General features: G+C 55.9%; 2 protein-coding genes across 2 annotated transcripts in view; one reads left to right on the top strand and one right to left on the bottom strand.

The window, feature by feature from the left end:
• The window catches only part of AGMAT (agmatinase (putative)), a 39,720-nt gene extending 30,322 nt beyond the window's left edge, over window positions 1–9,398 (top strand). The window contains exons 2-7 of the mRNA XM_073656205.1: window positions 6,207–6,409; window positions 6,520–6,568; window positions 6,716–6,911; window positions 8,086–8,265; window positions 8,571–8,655; window positions 8,733–9,398. Coding sequence (XP_073512306.1) covers window positions 6,207–6,409; window positions 6,520–6,568; window positions 6,716–6,911; window positions 8,086–8,265; window positions 8,571–8,655; window positions 8,733–8,806 — 787 coding nt within the window. The 3' untranslated portion in view covers window positions 8,807–9,398. The remainder of the gene's footprint in view (window positions 1–6,206; window positions 6,410–6,519; window positions 6,569–6,715; window positions 6,912–8,085; window positions 8,266–8,570; window positions 8,656–8,732) is intronic.
• Window positions 9,399–9,662: 264 nt separating this feature from the next.
• On the bottom strand, window positions 9,663–21,356 carry DNAJC16 (DnaJ heat shock protein family (Hsp40) member C16). The gene is made up of 15 exons (XM_073656204.1): window positions 21,183–21,356; window positions 16,237–16,415; window positions 16,021–16,087; window positions 15,534–15,864; window positions 15,094–15,278; window positions 14,909–15,013; window positions 13,983–14,141; window positions 13,653–13,783; window positions 13,310–13,490; window positions 12,983–13,165; window positions 12,719–12,795; window positions 12,417–12,497; window positions 12,241–12,339; window positions 11,992–12,159; window positions 9,663–11,552 (listed from the first exon to the last, which is right to left on the bottom strand). The coding sequence occupies exons 2-15, from the start codon at window positions 16,401–16,403 to the stop codon at window positions 11,162–11,164; spliced, it is 2,325 nt and encodes a 774-aa protein (XP_073512305.1). The 5' UTR covers window positions 16,404–16,415; window positions 21,183–21,356; the 3' UTR covers window positions 9,663–11,161.
• Window positions 21,357–21,894: the final 538 nt, after the last annotated feature.

Below are 21,894 nucleotides of genomic sequence, written 5' to 3'. Positions count from 1 at the left end.
TGATACCGTCTGCTGAGCCGTGTATCTAATCCTCTCCTGTGTGATACCGTCTGCTGAGCCGCGTATCTAATCCTATCCTGTGTGATACTATCTGATGAGCCGTGTATCTAATCCTCTCCTGTGTGATACCGTCTGCTGAGCCGTGTATCTAATCCTCTCCTGTGTGATACTATCTGCTGAGCCGTGTATCTAATCCTATCCTGTGTGATACTGTCTGCTGAGCCGTGTATCTAATCCCATCCTGTGTGATACTGTCTGCTGAGCCGTGTATCTAATCCTCTCCTGTGTGATACTGTCTGCTGAGCCGTGTATCTAATCCTCTCCTGTGTGATACTGTCTGCTGAGCCGTGTATCTAATCCTCTCCTGTGTGATACTGTCTGCTGAGCTGTGTATCTAATCTTCTCCTGTGTGATACTGTCTGCTGAGTTGTGTATCTAATCCTCTCCTGTGTGATACTATCTGCTGAGCTGTGTATCTAATCCTTTCCTGTGTGATACTGTCTGCTGAGCCATGTATCTAATCCTCTCCTGTGTGATACCGTCTGCTGAGCCGTGTATCTAATCCTATCCTGTATGATACTGTCTGCTGAGCCGTGTATCTAATCCTATCCTGTGTGATACTGTCTGCTGAGCCGTGTATCTAATCCTTTCCTGTGTGATACTGTCTGCTGAGCCGTGTATCTAATCCTCTCCTGTGTGATACTGTCTGCTGAGCCATGTATCTAATCCTCTCCTGTGTGATACCGTCTGTTGAGCCGTGTGTCTAATCCTCTCCTGTGTGATACTGTCTGCTGAGCCGTGTATCTAATCCTTTCCTGTGTGATACTGTCTGCTGAGCCGTGTATCTAATCTTATCCTGTGTGATACTGTCTGCTGAGCCTGTATCTAATACTCTCCTGTGTGATACTGTCTGCTGAGCCTGTATCTAATCCTATCCTGTGTGATACTGTCTGCTGAGCCGTGTATCTAATCCTCTCCTGTGTGATACTGTCTGCTGAGCCGTGTATCTAATCCTATCCTGTGTGATACTGTCTGCTGAGCCGTGTATCTAATCCTCTCCTGTGCGATACTGATTGCTGAGCCGTGTATCTAATCCCATCCTGTGTGATACTCTCTGCCGTGTATCTAATCCTATCCTGTGTGATACTGACTGCTGAGCCGTGTATCTAATCCTATCCTGTGTGATACTGTCTGCTGAGCCGTGTATCTAATCCTCTCCTGTGCGATACTGATTGCTGAGCCGTGTATCTAATCCCATCCTGTGTGATACTGTCTGCTGAGCCGTGTATCTAATCCTCTCCTGTGTGATACTGTCTGCTGAGCCGTGTATCTACTCCCATCCTGTGTGATACTGTCTGCTGAGCCGTGTATCTAATCCTCTCCTGTGTGATACTCACTGCTGAGCCGTGTATCTAATCCCATCCTGTGTGATACTGTCTGCTGAGCCGTGTATCTAATCCTCTACTGTGTGATACCGTCTGCTGAGCCGTGTATCTAATCCTATGCTGTGTGATACTGTCTGCTGAGCCGTGTATCTAATCCTATGCTGTGTGATACTGTCTGCTGAGCTGTGTATCTAATCCTCTCCTGTGTGATACTGTCTGCTGAGCCGTGTATCTAATCCTCTCCTGTGTGATACCGTCTGCTGAGCCGTGTATCTAATCCTATCCTGTGTGATACCGTCTGCTGAGCCGTGTATCTAATCCTCTCCTGTGTGATACCGTCTGCTGAGCCGTGTATCTAATCTTATCCTGTGTGATACCGTCTGCTGAGCCGTGTATCTAATCCTCTCCTGTGTGATACCGTCTGCTGAGCCGTGTATCTAATCCTCTCCTGTGTGATACCGTCTGCTGAGCCGTGTATCTAATCCTCTCCTGTGTGATACTATCTGCTGAGCCGTGTATCTAATCCTATCCTGTGTGATACTGTCTGCTGAGCCGTGTATCTAATCCCATCCTGTGTGATACTGTCTGCTGAGCCGTGTATCTAATCCTTTCCTGTGTGATACTGTCTGCTGAGCCGTGTATCTAATCCTATCCTGTGTGATACTCTCTGCCGTGTATCTAATCCTCTCCTGTGTGATACTGTCTGCTGAGCCGTGTATCTAATCCTCTCCTGTGTGATACTGTCTGCTGAGCCGTGTATCTAATCCTCTCCTGTGTGATACTGTCTGCTGAGCCGTGTATCTAATCCTCTCCTGTGTGATACTGTCTGCTGAGCCGTGTATCTAATCCTCTCCTGTGCGATACTGATTGCTGAGCCGTGTATCTAATCCTCTCCTGTGTGATACTGTCTGCTGAGCCGTGTATCTAATCTTCTCCTGTGTGATACCGTCTGCTGAGTTGTGTATCTAATCCTATCCTGTGTGATACTATCTGCTGAGCCTGTATCTAATCCTCTCCTGTGTGATACTGTCTGCTGAGCCGTGTATCTAATCCTCTCCTGTGCGATACTGATTGCTGAGCCGTGTATCTAATCCTATCCTGTGTGATACTGTCTGCTGAGCCGTGTATCTAATCCTATCCTGTGTGATACTGTCTGCTGAGCCGTGTATCTAATCCCATCCTGTGTGATACTGTCTGCTGAGCCGTGTATCTAATCCTCTCCTGTGCGATACTGATTGCTGAGCCGTGTATCTAATCCTCTCCTGTGTGATACTGTCTGCTTAGCCGTGTATCTAATCCTATCCTGTGTGATACTATCTGCTGAGCCGTGTATCTAATCCAATCCTGTGTGATACTGACTGCTGAGCCGTGTATCTAATCCTCTCCTGTGTGATACTGTCTGCTGAGCCGTGTATCTAATCCCATCCTGTGTGATACTGTCTGCTGAGCCGTGTATCTAATCCTATCCTGTGTGATACTGTCTGCTGAGCCGTGTATCTAATCCTATTCTGTGTGATACTCTCTGCCGTGTATCTAATCCTCTCCTGTGTGATACTGTCTGCTGAGCCGTGTATCTACTCCTCTCCTGTGCGATACTGATTGCTGAGCCGTGTATCTAATCCCATCCTTTGTGATACTCTCTGCCGTGTATCTAATCCTCTCCTGTGTGATACTGTCTGCTGAGCCGTGTATCTAATCCTCTCCTGTGCGATACTGATTGCTGAGCCGTGTATCTAATCCTATCCTGTGTGATACTCTCTGCCGTGTATCTAATCCTCTCCTGTGTGATACTGTCTGCTGAGCCGTGTATCTAATCCTCTCCTGTGCGATACTGTCTGCTGAGCTGTGTATCTAATCTTCTCCTGTGTGATACTGTCTGCTGAGCCGTGTATCTAATCCTCTCCTGTGTGATACTGTCTGCTGAGCCGTGTATCTAATCATATCCTGTGTGATACTATCTGCTGAGCCGTGTATCTAATCCTCTCCTGTGTGATACTGTCTGCTGAGCCGTGTATCTAATCCTCTCCTGTGCGATACTGATTGCTGAGCCGTGTATCTAATCCTCTCCTGTGTGATACTGTCTGCTGAGCCGTGTATCTAATCCTCTCCTGTGTGATACTGACTGCTGAGCCGTGTATCTAATCCTCTCCTGTGCGATACTGATTGCTGAGCCATGTATCTAATCCTCTCCTGTGTGATACTGTCTGCTGAGCCGTGTATCTAATCCTCTCCTGTGTGATACTGTCTGCTGAGCCGTGTATCTAATCCTCTCCTGTGTGATACTGTCTGCTGAGCCGTGTATCTAATCCTCTCCTGTGTGATACTGTCTGCTGAGCCGTGTATCTAATCCTCTCCTGTGCGATACTGATTGCTGAGCCGTGTATCTAATCCTCTCCTGTGTGATACTGTCTGCTGAGCCGTGTATCTAATCCCATCCTGTGTGATACTGTCTGCTGAGCCGTGTATCTAATCCTATCCTGTGTGATACTGTCTGCTGAGCCGTGTATCTAATCCTCTCCTGTGTGATACTGTCTGCTGAGCCGTGTATCTAATCCTCTCCTGTGCGATACTGATTGCTGAGCCGTGTATCTAATCCTCTCCTGTGTGATACTGTCTGCTGAGCCGTGTATCTAATCCTATCCTGTGTGATACTCTCTGCCGTGTATCTAATCCCATCCTGTGTGATACCGTCTGCTGAGCCGTGTATCTAATCCTTTCCTGTGTGATACCGTCTGCTGAGCCGTGTATCTAATCCTCTCCTGTGTGATACTGTCTGCTGAGCCGTGTATCTAATCCTCTCCTGTGTGATACTGTCTGCTGAGCAGTGTATCTAATCCTTTCCTGTGTGATACTGTCTGCTGAGCCGTGTATCTAATCCTCTCCTGTGTGATACTGACTGCTGAGCTGTGTATCTAATCCTCTCGTGTGATACTGTCTGCTGAGCCGTGTATCTAATCCTCTCCTGTGTGATACTGTCTGCTGAGCCGTGTATCTAATCCTCTCCTGTGTGATACTGTCTGCTGAGCCGTGTATCTAATCCTCTCGTGTGATACTGTCTGCTGAGCCGTGTATCTAATCCTCTCCTGTGTGATACTGTCTGCTGAGCCGTGTATCTAATCCTCTCCTGTGTGATACTGTCTGCTGAGCTGTGTATCTAATCTTCTCCTGTGTGATACCGTCTGCTGAGTTGTGTATCTAATCCTATCCTGTGTGATACTATCTGCTGAGCTGTGTATCTAATCCTCTCCTGTGCGATACTGATTGCTGAGCCGTGTATCTAATCCCATCCTGTGTGATACTGTCTGCTGAGCCGTGTATCTAATCCTATTCGGTGTGATACTGTCTGCTGAGCCGTGTATCTAATCCTCTCCTGTGCGATACTGATTGCTGAGCCGTGTATCTAATCCTCTCCTGTGTGATACTGTCTGCTGAGCTGTGTATCTAATCCTATCCTGTGTGATACTGTCTGCTGAGCTGTGTATCTAATCTTCTCCTGTGTGATACTGTCTGCTGAGCCATGTATCTAATCCTATCCTGTGTGATACTGTCTGCTGAGCCGTGTATCTAATCTTCTCCTGTGTGATACTGTCTGCTGAGTTGTGTATCTAATCCTCTCCTGTGTGATACTATCTGCTGAGCTGTGTATCTAATCTTCTCCTGTGTGATACTGTCTGCTGAGTTGTGTATCTAATCTTCTCCTGTGTGATACTGTCTGCTGAGTTGTGTATCTAATCCTCTCCTGTGTGATACCGTCTGCTGAGCCGTGTATCTAATCCTATCCTGTGTGATACCGTCTGCTGAGCCGTGTATCTAATCCTCTCCTGTGTGATACTGTCTGCTGAGCCGTGTATCTAATCCTCTCCTGTGTGATACTGTCTGCTGAGTTGTGTATCTAATCCTCTCCTGTGTGATACTGTCTGCTGAGCTGTGTATCTAATCCTCTCCTGTGTGATACCGTCTGCTGAGCCGTGTATCTAATCCTATCCTGTGTGATACCGTCTGCTGAGCCGTGTATCTAATCCTCTCCTGTGTGATACTGTCTGCTGAGCCGTGTATCTAATTCTCTCCTGTGTGATACTATCTGCTGAGCTGTGTATCTAATCTTCTCCTGTGTGATACCGTCTGCTGAGTTGTGTATCTAATCCTATCCTGTGTGATACTATCTGCTGAGCCGTGTATCTAATCCTCTCCTGTGTGATACTGATTGCTGAGCCGTGTATCTAATCCCATCCTGTGTGATACTGTCTGCTGAGCCGTGTATCTAATCCTCTCCTGTGCGATACTGATTGCTGAGCCGTGTATCTAATCCTCTCCTGTGTGATACTGTCTGCTGAGCCGTGTATCTAATCCTATCCTGTGTGATACTGTCTGCTGAGCTGTGTATCTAATCCTCTCCTGTGTGATACTGTCTGCTGAGCCGTGTATCTAATCCTCTCCTGTGTGATACTGTCTGCTGAGCCGTGTATCTAATCCTCTCCTGTGCGATACTCTCTGCCGTGTATCTAATCCTCTCCTGTGTGATACTGTCTGCTGAGCTGTGTATCTAATCCTCTCCTGTGTGATACTGTCTGCTGAGCCGTGTATCTAATCCTCTCCTGTGTGATACTCTCTGCCGTGTATCTAATCCTCTCCTGTGTGATACTATCTGCTGAGCCCTGTATCTAATCCTATCCTGTGTGATACTGTCTGCTGAGCCGTGTATCTAATCCTATCCTGTGTGATACTGTCTGCTGAGCCGTGTATCTAATCCTATGTGATACTCTCAGCTGAGATGCCCCGCGGCACTACTCTCCCCATCATCTTGCTGTCACTGTTGCGCAGGTTCGGTCCTCGTCACATCAGAGCAGAATCCTGCATGGTGCGGAGATACAATGTGGCCACCAGGGCGGCGCCGTACAACTCTCTGCAAGTAGCGGATATCGGCGATGTCAATGTCAATCTGTACAACCTGCCGGACAGCTGCCGCAGGATTCGAGACGCCTACCAGAAGGTCATGGCGGCCGGCTGCATCCCACTGACCCTGGGTGAGGCTGTGGAGGACGGGGGCGTCCTGGGTGAAGCTGTGGAGGACGGGGGCGGCCTCGCTGCGGTGGGTCACCGCGCAGTGTCAGTACCTCTGCTTTCTTTCCCGTAGGTGGAGATCATACTATCACCTACCCCATCCTCCAGGCCGTAGCAGAAAAGTAAGTGACCCCCCACCCCCCCCCCTGCTGCCTAGAACATTGGCCGTCCTCACAGTTCAGTATCACTGCTTGCTGAATAACCAACCGGACCTAATCCAGCTGAGGGTTTGTTACAGTGTGTCAGCGCAGGTAACACATTTCTTCTAGGCACGGACCTGTGGGTCTGATCCACGTGGACGCGCACACCGACACCGGGGAGCAGGCGCTGGGCGAGAAGATCTATCATGGGACCCCGTTCCGCCGCTGCCTGGATGAAGGCCTCTTGGACGGACAGCGAGTCGTGCAGATCGGGATCCGCGGTTCCGCCTACGACCCCGATAGATACGAATTCTGCCGGGAGCAGGTGATCAACCTCATGGGCTGTGCTCCAGTCACATCCAGAGCTGCAACACAGCAGCGAGCCCTCCTGAAGTGCAGCTCTGGAGGTGACTGTAGGATAAGACACGATGTAACAGCAGAATAGTGACTGCAGCTCTGGAGGTGACTGGAGGATAAGACACGATGTAACAGCAGAATATTGAGTGCAGCTCTGGAGGTGACAGGAGGATAAGGAATGATGTAACTGTAGAATAGTGACTGCAGCTCTGGAGGTGACTGGAGGATAAGACACAACGTAACAGCAGAATAGTGACTGCAGCTCTGGAGGTGACTGGAGGATAAGACACGATGTAACAGCAGAATATTGAGTGCAGCTCTGGAGGTGACAGGAGGATAAGGAATGATGTAACTGTAGAATAGTGACTGCAGCTCTGGAGGTGACTGGAGGATAAGACGTGATGTAACAGCAGAATAGTGACTGCAGCTCTGGAGGTGACTGGAGGATAAGACGTGATGTAACAGCAGAATAGTGACTGCAGCTCTGGAGGTGACTGGAGGATAAGACACGATGTAACAGCAGAATATTGAGTGCAGCTCTGGAGGTGACAGGAGGATAAGGAATGATGTAACTGTAGAATAGTGACTGCAGCTCTGGAGGTGACTGGAGGATAAGACACAACGTAACAGCAGAATAGTGACTGCAGCTCTGGAGGTGACTGGAGGATAAGACACGATGTAACAGCAGAATATTGAGTGCAGCTCTGGAGGTGACAGGAGGATAAGGAATGATGTAACTGTAGAATAGTGACTGCAGCTCTGGAGGTGACTGGAGGATAAGACGTGATGTAACAGCAGAATAGTGACTGCAGCTCTGGAGGTGACTGGAGGATAAGACACGATGTAACAGCAGAATATTGAGTGCAGCTCTGGAGGTGACAGGAGGATAAGGAATGATGTAACTGTAGAATAGTGACTGCAGCTCTGGAGGTGACTGGAGGATAAGACACAACGTAACAGCAGAATAGTGACTGCAGCTCTGGGGGTGACTGGAGGATAAGACGTGATGTAACAGCAGAATAGTGACTGCAGCTCTGGGGGTGACTGGAGGATAAGACCTGGTGAATGGGAGAGCTGCCTGATTAGTGAATGGACTCCCATCGTCTGGAGGATGACTCTCACCGGACGCCGGTACCCCGCAGGGTTTTCGGGTGGTCCCGGTGGAGGACTGCTGGTTCCGGTCTCTGGTTCCGCTGATGTCAGAAGTGAGACAACAAATGGGCGAGCGACCCGTCTACCTCAGCTTCGACATTGATGGAATTGACCCGTCGTTTGCCCCCGGTACCGGGACCCCAGAGATCGCCGGCCTGACATCCCACCAGGTAGGAAGCCGGTCTCAGGACCCCTCCCTGCTATTTTCTCTTTGGTGATCTCTCCATGCACCTTACTGCAGCGCTGCAGTGTAAAGAATGGGGGACGATACCACTAGTTTAAGGCTCTGATGAGATAGTCTGCAATGTGCTTCCCATTTGTAATTCCAAACGGAGCAGCGCTGCAGTGCGAAGCATAGAGCAGCAAACTTGAGCCTGGGCAAGGCCATTCTGTTCTCGAGTAGAGCAACGTGGAAGTGTAAAGCAGAGACAGGAGGTGGTGCAGACTGACCGTGTGACGTCTGTCCTGTGCGCAGGCGCTGCAGATTATTCGAGGAAGTCGCGGCTTGAACCTCGTGGGCTGTGACCTGGTGGAGGTGGCGCCTGTGTACGATCAGTCAGGTGAGTACTACAACTCCCACAATGCCCGGCCGCCGAGCATGCTCAGTATGGATGATACAAACAATTGCTTCCCCCAGGTAACACCGCGCTGCTGGCCGCCAACCTGCTGTTCGAGATGCTGTGTGTGCTGCCCGGCGTCCCGACCTACTGAACCAGCAGAGGGCGCCGCTGCGGAGGAGGAGGAGGAGGAGGAGACACGATCACAGCAACCACCAATCAGAGAACTGCAGCTCCGGAGGGGGAACGCCGCGCCCTAAGCGCCAGTCCCACAATCCGACACCACTTTCCCGTCCATGGACAGAGGTTGTCAGATCCTGACGTTTCACAGCTGGAATTGTAATGGGGTTTTAATTATTAAAGGGCCACTCCACCCAAAATCTCTCCCATGGATCAACATTGATCAGGAAATAAGATTAGCTATACATAGCCTACTGCCAGGTCTTAAAGGGCAGGTCCACTTTTGTTAAGTCTCCTGCGCGTGGCGGGAAACCTGATCCTCTACGACCCCTGTGCAAACAGGCAACTCCATAAAAAGGTGTACCGGCCCTTTAAATTAGGCTGGACATGCAGTATCCAGCAGAGGACAGCACTGGGTAACTGAGGGGGTGGAGCATGATATGCAAATAGCACCCAAAAAGCTCCGCCTCTCCCACACCCCTTAAAGGGGATGTCCATGATTAGAAAAACATGGCTGCTTTCTCTTCCAGGTTGTGCAGGGAATAAAACAGAGCTGCAATACCACATCCAACCTGTAACCAGGAGTGGCGCTGTTTTTTTTTCTATCCCCTTTAAGTCCCGTCCCCACAAAGAGGACGCAGCGTTTACTTCACACAGTAAAATAGTTTATTTCCGTTTCCAATGCAATAATAATAATAATAAATATTAAAAAAAAAAAAAAAAAAATTAAAATAAATTATTTTATTCCTAAAAAAAAAAAAAAAAGTGCAAACTGATCGTCCAGACGGAAGTTACAGAATCCGGGGGATTTCGCTTTTTATTCTTTACAGAAAAAAAAAAAAAAAAAAAAAAAAGACTTCAGCACGGGGGGGCGTTTAACCGTTTCAGTGCTGCAGGAGTAGGAAAGTATCGTGCAATGCGACAAACTCCTGACAACTTCGTCACACCGGGGGGCAGACGGACATGCGGAGGGGGGGGGGGGAAGGACCGGGGGCTTTACCAGTGACCTACAGGACAGGGGAATAAGGGGCCGCCGTCACTAAACCCACCGCAGGGTCCGCCCCGATCGCTGCAGCTCCAGTCTCTGTACTGATTCCCGAACTGCAATTCCTAAACTGTCCACCTGGTGGCAGTAATTAATGCAAGTGGCAGAAACCAACGATCGTGCGCTCGTTAAAGGAGAAGTACATGAAAAATTCAAGTAAAGTTAAAAACTAGGAAGAAGAAAAAAAAAATATATATATATATATATCAGCAGCAACATTTCCAGGAAACATCTACAGGACAAGACGTTACACATTTAGGAAGGACGGGGCGAGAGTCTACGTCTGAAATGTCATGGAGCTTATGAGAACCTGATAACAGAGAACACAAGACGATAATACGCAGCTTTTCACACGGGTCTGGAATTTGGGCCCCTTTAAGGATTTGTGGGGGGGCCACATAGAAGAGCTGCGCGTTTCGGGGCGTCTTTCACTGCGACAGAGACTTTGGCATTGAACGTGAAAGTCACAAAAACCTTAATTATCAAAATGGGGGGAAAAAAAAATAAAATAATAATGACGACAGCAGATAAGTAAGTACACCCCCCCTCCCCAACAGAAGGAAGGACGGGGATAAATCAGCTACATTCACTGGCCATGTACCGAAATATAATGACCGCTAGTCTGGATAATCACCTGGTTCTACTCTTATCGGGTGGCAGCTCAGGGGTTAATAATGATAATGCACCGGGGTATTAATTAAATCCGCAGGTCTGACCACTCTGTTCCTTGATACAAAGAAAATGCAGCGAGGCGTCATTCCGCATGTGTCCACCAGATGGCGCCACACTGTTAAAAACTAGGAAAATAGAACTACAGAAACTTTCTAAAAAAAAAAAAAGTTTGCACGCCCTATTGATGTCTGCCGGGATGGCTTGATGATTGTGCGGCTGTTCCGGGAAGTATTGGGGTGCGTCTCATCCCGCAGAACGTGGGGTTGTCGAGTGCCTTATTGCTAAGTCCACAGTTGTCAGGATTGGATGCAGGGGGGTGGTGACGCTGCCGATTACTCACTAGAGACCTCTAGTGGTCGACATGAAGAATTGTGGGTCAATGAGAAGGTGGGGGAGGAGGTTGTCAGACCCGGACCCTCGGAGGCAGCGTAAAGCTCTTTGATGTAGCTGAAGAGAACTTAAGACAAAAGCAGGCAGTATGTGATCTAGTCAATGGCGTCGTTCTGGGGGCCGCTCACGGCACCCCCCTGTTTGCCCCTGGCAGGACGCCATGACGCGCGTCGGGGTCCTGAGGTCAGGACGGACCTGTAATGTTCACAGTTTGGTGCGGTGTCAGTCCAGTGACGGCCAGGAGGGGATGTAGAACCTCTGTAACGAGCCCTCTAGGAGGCGCTCCATCCACAGCGACAGCTTATTTAATTTTTTTTTGATGTGTCCGGCCCCGGAGCCCAGAGAAATCTTCCGTAAGGAGTCCCCGCTGGGCGGGCAGAGATCCCCCTCCTCGCAGAGCTTCTCCTCCTCCAGCGTGGACTGCGCTTTAAAGAGACAGAAGTATTTCTTGTGCCCGTTCAGCGCCAGCACGTACCCGGTGTGGTCGCGCTCCAAGAAGTGCTCGTCATACTGGTAGGCGATGGGCGCCGCGTCCTGGGCGAACTCCAGCAGGTACTCCAGCCACTCGCGGTGCTTGTCCAGGTTCAGGAAGGAGAAGTGCAGGGAGCTGCTCCTGTGACAGAGGACAAGGCACTAAGACGACCGCCCGCCAGCAGGGGGAACTCCACCCCGACGCGCGCCCACCAGCAGGGGGAACCTCCCCCCTGACGCGCGCCAGCCAGCAGGGGGAACCTCCCCCCTGACGCGCGCCAGCCAGCAGGGGGAACCCCCCCCCTGACGCGTGCCCGCCAGTAGGGGGAACCCCCCTATAACCACAAAGGGGCTGCTACTGACTGCACCATGTGAACAGCGACATGGCCAGGATCAGATACATACGCTATCCAGCTACGGACACTTGAGTTATCCCCACACTACACATGTAGCAGAGCTGGATTGGTCATGGATTGTCAAACGAAATGACCAAGTCGCCTCTGCTACATCTGTAACTGGCACAGTATCGGCCACTGCGATGTGACAGCGTATGTCAGCGATATAACCACGGATAGGCTTACCCGGTGAACGTGTACACCTCTTGAGCGAACTTCTGCAGCAAGCTGGCCTTGGTGGAGCTGGAGAGGATGAGGACGACGTTCATGTGCCCCGGGCGCAGCCGGACCAGGTTACTCATGTAATTCACGTCCGTTAACTCCGTCACCTCCACAAAGCCTTTCTTAGGAACCCTGTGATAACGATATAATGGTCACCGGCACTGATCACGGAGGGAGCGGTGGATATTGGTCACTCCTACGCCGCCCGCTTACCTGGTGCTCTCCCGGGTGAAGCTGGCCTCGCCGCTCCTCTCCTTGTCGCTCGGCTCTTCTTTATCAGACGGCACAGAGTCTCGCTCATCGCTGGAGTCACTGAAACAGGTGGATAAAGGGTTAACCCTAATCTCATATCAAGGGTCATCATGGCCCCCCGAGGACCCCGCGTTTACCTGAACGCCTGCACGATCACTGTCCCGAAGAGGATGAAGAGGGCCGAGAAGATCAGGGACAGCAGCGGCATCATCTCCCGCCTGCACGGAAGCCAATATTAACACTTTCAGTATCGGACGGCGATCCAAGCGTATAGGTGCGGGTGTATGTAGCGGGCGCAGAAGCGGCGTTACCCAGCCGTCACCCACGGCACGCCGAATGCATGCGCCATGAAGCCCGGCCGCAGAACAAGAAGTCGCAGGGTCCAGTCCCCAAAGGGGACCCTGATCCCGGGTGGACACTGCGGGGTGAAGCTACTTACCAGTTATTATGGAGAACGCTCTCCCATAAATCCGACCAGTAGTCGACCGCGGTATAAAACCAGCGCAGGAAAAACACCTGACAACGATAAATAAAGCAGTTACAGCGAGGACCTCGAGGGGGTCGCCCGACACACACCCCCTCGATGTGAATGTTGCACCCCACTCTGCGCCTCGTGTTCTTAGCCCCCCATATAGTGATGGGGGGGGGGCGGCCGTGCATGTAACCAAGCTGGACTGAGATCTCTACACCACAAGGAACGTACCGGCGCCAGCTCGTCATTCAGATCGGACAGGGTGGTCTCGGACGACAGCAGACTGGGGTCTTTCCTCAAGCGATCCAGGAACTCCAAAAGGGCAAACTTGTTCTCCTCGCTGCCGCTCCAGACGCCGGCCAGCGTCTTGTACACGATTCTGCCGGCCGAGTTGCGTCTCTCCAGGATGGCCGCCTGCCGGGGAGTCAATATGATTCAGCTTTGGACCCCGACACGTTGTGATCCTCCCTGGAGGCGCAGTGGCGGTGTACACCCCCCCACCCCGAGCCATAGAAATAAGGGGGCGACCATTTCCGCCCAGAACCCTGCGGTACATACGGAGGAGTCTCCGGGCTTTATATCTTCTCCTAGCAGCGAGATGGCGAGCTCTTGTTGACGCTCCTTGAAGACGTGGACAAATCGCACCGTGTCCTTGGTGTTGGCCGAGGCGAAACCCAGGAAGGATCGGTACGTTTTCTGGAAGGATTCTCCCTCTCCCGTCAGCAGGACGACGCAATATCTGCAAGAAGCAGAAAGCGATGGACAGAGAGCGGCCGAGGAGCACAACGAGCATCTAAGCGGAATATCTAGGATTGGGAGCGACGCCTTTTACCTGCCAGGAAAGAGTCGGTAACGGATGGAGTGCAGATATGCAGTGTGCACCATGAGTGCTGGGACTTACTTGCGCTGACGGTGAGATTTCCGCACGGGGCACAGCTCCTGGAACAGCTTCTGATTAGTCAGCCGCGCCGCCAGCAGGAACTTGTTGGTAGAGATGAAGTCGTCGATGACTTGTTTTTTCATCCCACGTGCCTAAAGACAAAGTATACAGGAGATCCCATTAGTCCGGGGTCCGGTCAGGGGTGCGGGAGTGGCCCCCATACTGATTCACCCATTGATTGCTCATAGTCGCCCCCTACTATGAACCAGTCCTACCTCTGACGACCGTACAAACAAAACTCCAGGCGCTCTCCAATCAGCAGCGCCAGTCCCCCGTTCCCCGGAGAGTTACCTGCACCACGTCGGCCGGCTTGTGAATGTGCTCCTTGAAGACCAGCATGGTCGGCGCGTACATGTTAATATTGTACTGACTGCTCATCTGCTCCGTCTCCCTCTGGCCCAGGTCCACGTACCCGAACGACAGGTAATCCTTGTAGGCGAAGGCAGTCAGCTGCAGAAACAAAGGCAATGTGGTGAGAACGGCCGGGGTCGTGGGTCCGCCGGGGACAGCGCGGGCTCCCGTACGGCGCCGCTGCCAGCTGGGGACAGCGCGGGCTCCCGTGCGGCGCCGCTCCCAGCCGGGGACAGCGCGGGCTCCCGTGCGGCGCCGCTGCCAGCCGGGGACAGCGCGGGCTCCCGTGCGGCGCCGCTCCCAGCCGGGGACAGCGCGGGCTCCCGTGCGGCGCCGCTCCCAGCCGGGGACAGCGCGGGCTCCCGTGCGGCGCCGCTCCCAGCCGGGGACAGCGCGGGCTCCCGTGCGGCGCCGCTCCCAGCCGGGGACAGCGCGGGCTCCCGTACGGCGCCGCTCCCAGCCGGGGACAGCGCGGGCTCCCGTACGGCGCCGCTCCCAGCCGGGGACAGCGCGGGCTCCCGTACGGCGCCGCTCCCAGCCGGGGACAGCGCGGGCTCCCGTGCGGCGCCGCTCCCAGCCGGGGACAGCGCGGGCTCCCGTGCGGCGCCGCTCCCAGCCGGGGACAGCGCGGGCTCCCGTGCGGCGCCGCTCCCAGCCGGGGACAGCGCGGGCTCCCGTGCGGCGCCGCTCCCAGCCGGGGACAGCGCGGGCTCCTGTACGGCGCCGCTCCCAGCCGGGGACAGCGCGGGCTCCTGTACGGCGCCGCTCCCAGCCGGGGACAGCGCGGGCTCCCGTACGGCGCCGCTGCCAGCAGTCCCATCAGCATACAGACAGGACAGCACGTGGCCCCCGACTGTGGTCCTCACCTTGTAGATCAGTGGGACAGGAGACATCTGATCGAACAGGAGGACGTGCGGCTTATTCTCCTGCTGCCAGCCGGACAAGAAGCCGACGTAGTTCTTATCTGTGATCTGTAAAACAATGATGGTTGGATGTCATAATATTCCAGGGAGCCCCCCGGATAAATCTCATCCCCCAGAGCGGCGCTCACCTTGTCCACCAGATTCCCTGGAAGTAAACTTTCTACAAAATGTCGCAGGTTCTCCCGTAAGACGGCATTGTGAAAGAAGGAGATCTTCCCATTAATCACCCCCAAAATGGATGGGGTGCTATGTGCGCCAAGATGGTGCGCCAGACGCCTCTCGTACCCGGCATGCACCACTCCTATGCCAACACCTGGAAAAAAGACATAACGTCAGCCGCATAAGAAATCACTGCACCAGCAGAATAGTGAGTGCAGCTCTGGAGGATAATACAGGATGTAACTGAGGATCAGTAATGTAATGTATGTACACAGTGACTGCAGCAGCAGAATAGTGAGTGCAGCTCTGGAGTATAATACAGGAGGTAACTCAGGATCAGTAATGTAATGTATGTACACAGTGACTGCAGCAGCAGAATAGTGAGTGCAGCTCTGGAGTATATACATACCTATCCCTTCCAGTTCCTGCACCACCTCCTTCCACACGGGCTCGATGTGGATGCAGCTGAAGCACCAGTCGGAGGTGATCTTGATGAGGTAGGGCTTGCGGAAGCTGTCAGGGACCACCTCGTTGATGTAGTGGGAGAATTGCAGGAGATACTTCTCGTCGGTGGAATCCCTGCGCTCAGAATTAAAGGGAAAGTGGAAGAAGGACTCATCGAAGTAGAAGCTGTCGTGGAAATGGCGGAAGTGATGGTGCTGCTGCTGGGAGTAACCCTGGTTCTCCCCCACGTCTCCATAGCGGTCGTAGTTCGTCCTCTTCTCTTCGTTTGAAAGAATCTAAGGAGTCGGAGGTTGCAGAACATTAATAACACAGAAGTGTAAGTCTACCATCGAGCAGCGGGAACTACAGATCCCAGGATGGATCAGAACAGCTCCGGTGTCCGAGCATCGCGTCATGGTTCATCCACTGCCCCCCCGCGCTCGGTCACGTACCTCATACGCTTTGCTGACTTGGATGAATTTGTCTTCCGCTCCCGGGTTCTTATTCTTATCCGGATGCCTGAAATGAACGAGACATTTATAACCTCACAAGTCACCGCCGAACCCAACACAAGGGAGCCACGGCAGGAGAATGGCGCAGAGAGCTCTGTAAACCCGGTGGTTACGGGAGGTGCGCCACTCATACACCGCCACACTGATGGCACCCACCACTCTCGGGCCAGCTTCTTGTAGGCTTTCTTGATGTCCGCCTGGCTCGCTGTCCGGCTCACGCCCAGAACGCGGTACGGATCGAAGTCGGCTGCAGAAAGGATCTTGAGCGCGAGGGTTAGAAATACCAGAAACCGCCAGAGGAGGCGCAGTTTTCGGTGGCCCATGTCTCACAGTCACTGAAAAAGAGAAATCGTCATCTGTGATAAAGCTTCAACTCACAGTGGAAATGACCCTGCTCCAGTCACATCCAGAGCTGCAGAAAGGAAGCATCCGGTTACATCATAGCTCATACTCCACTCACATCCAGAGCTGCAGAAAGGATGGACTATGCATTCACTGAAGGCTGGGTGCGTCCTGCACAGTATAAAGCTGCATTGTGCATTACTCCCTGCGGGTCTGCAGCACATCACGACACTTTTCTATCGTAGCTGCGATGCTCTGCACGCTCTGACAACTTTCCTTCCACCACATTAATGAGCCTCGTACTCTCATATATCACTTGCATCCTTTCTTGGATGGCAGGTATTAACTGCTGTATACCCCAGTGTACTAGGGACAGCCCCCCTGCCAGAGCCGCCATACACCGAGGACAGTGCCGCCCCCCCCCCCCGCCAGAGCCCCCGTAAACAGAGGACAGCGCCCCCCCCGCCAGAGCCCCCGTAAACAGAGGACAGCGCCCCCCCCGCCAGAGCCCCCGTACACAGAGGACAGCGCCCCCCCCGCCAGAAACCCCGTACACAGAGGACAGCGCCCACCCCGCCAGAGCCCCCGTACACAGAGGACAGCCCCCCCCGCCAGAGCCCCCGTACACAGAGGACAGCCCCCCCCGCCAGAGCCCCCGTACACAGAGGACAGCCCCCCCGCCAGAGCCCCCGTACACAGAGGACAGCCCCCCCCGCCAGAGCCCCCGTACACAGAGGACAGCCCCCCCGCCAGAGCCCCCGTACACAGAGGACAGCCCCCCCGCCAGAGCCCCCGTACACAGAGGACAGCCCCCCCCCGCCAGAGCCCCCGTACACAGAGGACAGCCCCCCCCCGCCAGAGCCCCCGTACACAGAGGACAGCCCCCCCCCGCCAGAGCCCCCGTACACAGAGGACAGCCCCCCCCCCGCCAGAGCCCCCGTACACAGAGGACAGCCCCCCCCCGCCAGAGCCGCCTTATACAGAGGACAGAGCCACCCCCGCCAGAGCCGCCTTATACAGAGGACAGAGCCCCCGTATACAGAGGACAGAGCCCCCGTATACAGAGAACAGCGCCCCCCCCGCCAGAGCCCCCGTATACAGAGGACAGCCCACCCAGCCAGAGCCCCCGTATACAGAGGACAGAGCCCCCGTATACAGAGGACAGCCCCCCCCCCCGCCAGAGCCCCCGTACACAGAGGACAGCGCCCCCCCCCGCCAGAGCCCCCGTACACAGAGGACAGCCCCCCCCCCCGCCAGAGCCCCCGTACACAGAGGACAGCCCCCCGCCAGAGCCCCCGTACACAGAGGACAGCCCCCCCAGCCAGAGCCCCCGTACACAGAGGACAGCCCCCCGCCAGAGCCCCCGTACACAGAGGACAGCGCCCCCCCCCCGCCAGAGCCCCCGTACACAGAGGACAGCGCCCCCCCCCGCCAGAGCCCCCGTACACAGAGGACAGCGCCCCCCCCGCCAGAGCCCCCGTACACAGAGGACAGCCCCCCGCCAGAGCCCCCGTACACAGAGGACAGCGCCCCCCCCGCCAGAGCCCCCGTACACAGAGGACAGCCCCCCGCCAGAGCCCCCGTACACAGAGGACAGCCCCCCCAGCCAGAGCCCCCGTACACAGAGGACAGCCCCCCCAGCCAGAGCCCCCGTACACAGAGGACAGCCCCCCCCAGCGAGAGCCCCCGTACACAGAGGACAGCCCCCCGCCAGAGCCCACGTACACAGAGGACAGCCCCCCCAGCCAGAGCCCACGTACACAGAGGACAGCCCCCCCAGCCAGAGCCCACGTACACAGAGGACAGCCCCCCCAGCCAGAGCCCACGTACACAGAGGACAGAGCCCCCGTATACAGAGGACAGAGCCCCCCCAGCCAGAGCCCCCGTACACAGAGGACAGCGCCCCCCCCCCCGCCAGAGCCCCCGTACACAGAGGACAGCCCCCCCAGCCAGAGCCCACGTACACAGAGGACAGCCCCCCCAGCCAGAGCCCACGTACACAGAGGACAGCCCACCCAGCCAGAGCCCCCGTATACAGAGGACAGAGCCCCCCCAGCCAGAGCCCCCGTACACAGAGGACAGCGCCCCCCCCCGCCAGAGCCCCCGTACACAGAGGACAGCCCCCCCAGCCAGAGCCCCCGTACACAGAGGACAGCCCCCCGCCAGAGCCCCCGTATACAGAGGACAGAGCCCCCGTATACAGAGGACAGCGCCCCCCCCCCGCCAGAGACCCCGTACACAGAGGACAGCCCCCCCCAGAGCCCCCGTATACAGAGGACAGAGCCCCCGTACACAGAGGACAGCCCCCCCCCAGAGCCCCCGTATACAGAGGACAGCCCCCCCCAGAGCCCCCGTATACAGAGGACAGCCCCCCCCAGAGCCCCCGTATACAGAGGACAGCCCCCCCAGAGCCCCCGTATACAGAGGACAGCGCCCCCCCCGCCAGAGCCGCCTTATACAGAGGACAGAGCCCCCGTATACAGAGGACAGAGCCCCCATATACAGAGGACAGCCCCCCGCCAGAGCCCCCGTATACAGAGAACAGCGCCCCCCCCGCCAGAGCCCCCGTATACAGAGGACAGCGCCCCCCCCCGCCAGAGCCCCCGTATACAGAGGACAGCGCCCCCCCGCCAGAGCCCCCGTATACAGAGGACAGCGCCCCCCCGCCAGAGCCCCCGTATACAGAGGACAGCCCCCCCAGCCAGAGCCCACGTACACAGAGGACAGCCCCCCCAGCCAGAGCCCCCGTATACAGAGGACAGAGCCCCCGTATACAGAGGACAGCGCCCCCCCGCCAGAGCCCCCGTATACAGAGGACAGCCCCCCCAGCCAGAGCCCACGTACACAGAGGACAGCCCCCCCAGCCAGAGCCCCCGTATACAGAGGACAGAGCCCCCGTATACAGAGGACAGCCCCCCCCAGAGCCCCCGTATACAGAGGACAGAGCCCCCGTATACAGAGGACAGCCCCCCCCAGAGCCCCCGTATACAGAGGACAGAGCCCCCGTATACAGAGGACAGCCCCCCCCAGAGCCCCCGTATACAGAGGACAGAGCCCCCGTATACAGAGGACAGCCCCCCCCAGAGCCCCCGTATACAGAGGACAGCCCCCCCCAGAGCCCCCGTACACAGAGGACAGCGCCCCCCCCGCCAGAGCCCGCGTACACAGAGGACAGCGCCCCCCCCCGCCAGAGCCCGCGTACACAGAGGACAGCCCCCCGCCAGAGCCCCCGTACACAGAGGACAGCCCCCCGCCAGAGCCCCTGTACACAGAGTACAGCCCCCCCAGCCAGAGCCCCCGTACACAGAGGACAGCCCCCCGCCAGAGCCCCTGTACACAGAGGACAGCCCCCCGCCAGAGCCCCTGTACACAGAGGACAGCCCCCCCAGCCAGAGCCCCCGTACACAGAGGACAGCCCCCCGCCAGAGCCCCTGTACACAGAGGACAGCCCCCCGCCAGAGCCCCTGTACACAGAGTACAGCCCCCCCAGCCAGAGCCCCCGTACACAGAGGACAGCCCCCCGCCAGAGCCCCTGTACACAGAGTACAGCCCCCCCAGCCAGAGCCCCTGTACACAGAGTACAGCCCCCCCAGCCAGAGCCCCCGTACACAGAGGACAGCGCCCCCCCGCCAGAGCCCCCGTATACAGAGGACAGCGCCCCCCCGCCAGAGCCCCCGTATACAGAGGACAGCGCCCCCCCGCCAGAGCCCCCGTATACAGAGGACAGCGCCCCTCCGCCAGAGCCCCCGTATACAGAGGACAGCGCCCCCCCGCCAGAGCCCCCGTATACAGAGGACAGCGCCCCCCCGCCAGAGCCCCCGTATACAGAGGACAGCGCCCCCCCGCCAGAGCCCCCGTACACAGAGGACAGCCCCCCAAGCTAGAGCCCCCGTACACAGAGGACAGCGCCCCCCCGCCAGAGCCCCCGTATACAGAGGACAGCGCCCCCCCGCCAGAGCCCCCGTATACAGAGGACAGCGCCCCCCCGCCAGAGCCCCCGTATACAGAGGACAGCCCCCCCGCCAGAGCCCCCGTATACAGAGGACAGCGCCCCCCCGCCAGAGCCCCCGTATACAGAGGACAGCGCCCCTCCGCCAGAGCCCCCGTATACAGAGGACAGCGCCCCCCCGCCAGAGCCCCCGTACACAGAGGACAGCCCCCCCGCCAGAGCCCCCGTATACAGAGGACAGCCCCCCCGCCAGAGCCCCCGTACACAGAGGACAGCGCCCCCCCGCCAGAGCCCCCGTATACAGAGGACAGCGCCCCCCCGCCAGAGCCCCCGTATACAGAGGACAGCCCCCCTATACTGTATACAGGGAGAAATAAAACAAAATTAGCAAATCTCTGCAGGAATAAATAGTCACAGAGCAGGAATATCAGCGGGACCTGAGGGAGCAGAAAACTGACAACAATGTAACGCGGCCGCGGATAAACCGGTATATTATAAGGTGCAGCCATCAGGACGCAGCAATGGCAGTAACCCGACACCAGTGTGAACGCGCGCATAGCGGCCCTCCCGGCTCCGGTTCTGCTCCTGGTATTCTCTTGCGTTTTGCCTGTGAGCCGTCCACCGTGTGAACGCGGCCCTGCACAGTGCCCGGCTCAGGCGGCGGGTCCGTGCACCGTACACAGTATAGGACCGGGGCACACAGCTGTCACTATGACCGTGGACGGCGCCCGGGAGCGGCAGCTGCAGGTGACATAACCGGACATGATGTAACCGGCGCCGCGGCTGCTCCTCCGCTCAGACCGCTCCTCACCTCCTCCCCGGCCGCTCGCTGCGTCCTCCCGTGTGGGGGCTGCTCCGGCTCCACTGCTCCAGGCTCCGGTCTCGGCTCCAGGTTCCGTTCACCGCCCCATCACGGCCTGAATCTCACCTCACAGACGGAACCGGAAAACGAATCGAAAGCCCCGCCCATCAACCGTGGCTGAATCCAGATGACTGACAGCAGTCTCCTCCAATCGGCAGTCGCCGTCCTTGACTGGCAGTCCGGTCTCCCTGTGAGCATTGCTATGGATACACTCTAGAGCCCGCCCCTATCTCCCCACGTGATCTGTCCCCTAACGCCGTGCTGTTGCTATAGCGATGGAGCCGACACTACGTGCTCTCTGCGCTGCCGCTTAACCCTTTCCACCCCACTGCCTATCATCCTGCGTCCTCTCCGCACAGCCGGAACATTCATCCTCCTGAAGTGTCACTGTGCATGCATGCCTGTCTCCTGAAATACTCTGTGCTGCGGAGGACAGTGCTCTATAACATCATCTCCCTCCTGTCCTGAAATACTCTGTGCTGCTGAGGACCCTGCTCTATAAGATCAGCTCCCTCCTGTCCTGAAATACTCTGTGCTGCTGAGGACCCTGCTCTATAAGATCAGCTCCCTCCTGTCCTGAAATACTCTGTGCTGCTGGGGACCCTGCTCTATAAGAACAGCTCCCTCCAGTCCTGAAATACTCTGTGCTGCTGAGGACCCT

The sequence above is a fragment of the Phyllobates terribilis genome, unplaced genomic scaffold (genome assembly GCF_046119375.1).
Source record: "Phyllobates terribilis strain yellow unplaced genomic scaffold, ASM4611937v1 Scaffold_12__6_contigs__length_324123572, whole genome shotgun sequence".
In the NCBI taxonomy this organism is placed as follows: Eukaryota; Metazoa; Chordata; class Amphibia; order Anura; family Dendrobatidae; genus Phyllobates; species Phyllobates terribilis.
This window is presented reverse-complemented; position numbering and strand designations above follow the sequence as displayed.

Excerpts from the sequence above, each read along its gene's own strand:
- DNAJC16 (XM_073656204.1), bottom strand. The coding sequence starts at position 16,403 with ATGGGCCACCGAAAACTGCGCCTCCTCTGGCGGTTTCTGGTATTTCTA. Across the intron at positions 14,142-14,908 it reads CTGTCCCACTGATCTACAAG|CTGACTGCCTTCGCCTACAA; the intron begins GTGAGGACCACA and ends TTGTTTCTGCAG. Across the intron at positions 13,491-13,652 it reads AAATCTCACCGTCAGCGCAA|ATATTGCGTCGTCCTGCTGA; the intron begins GTAAGTCCCAGC and ends TGCTTCTTGCAG.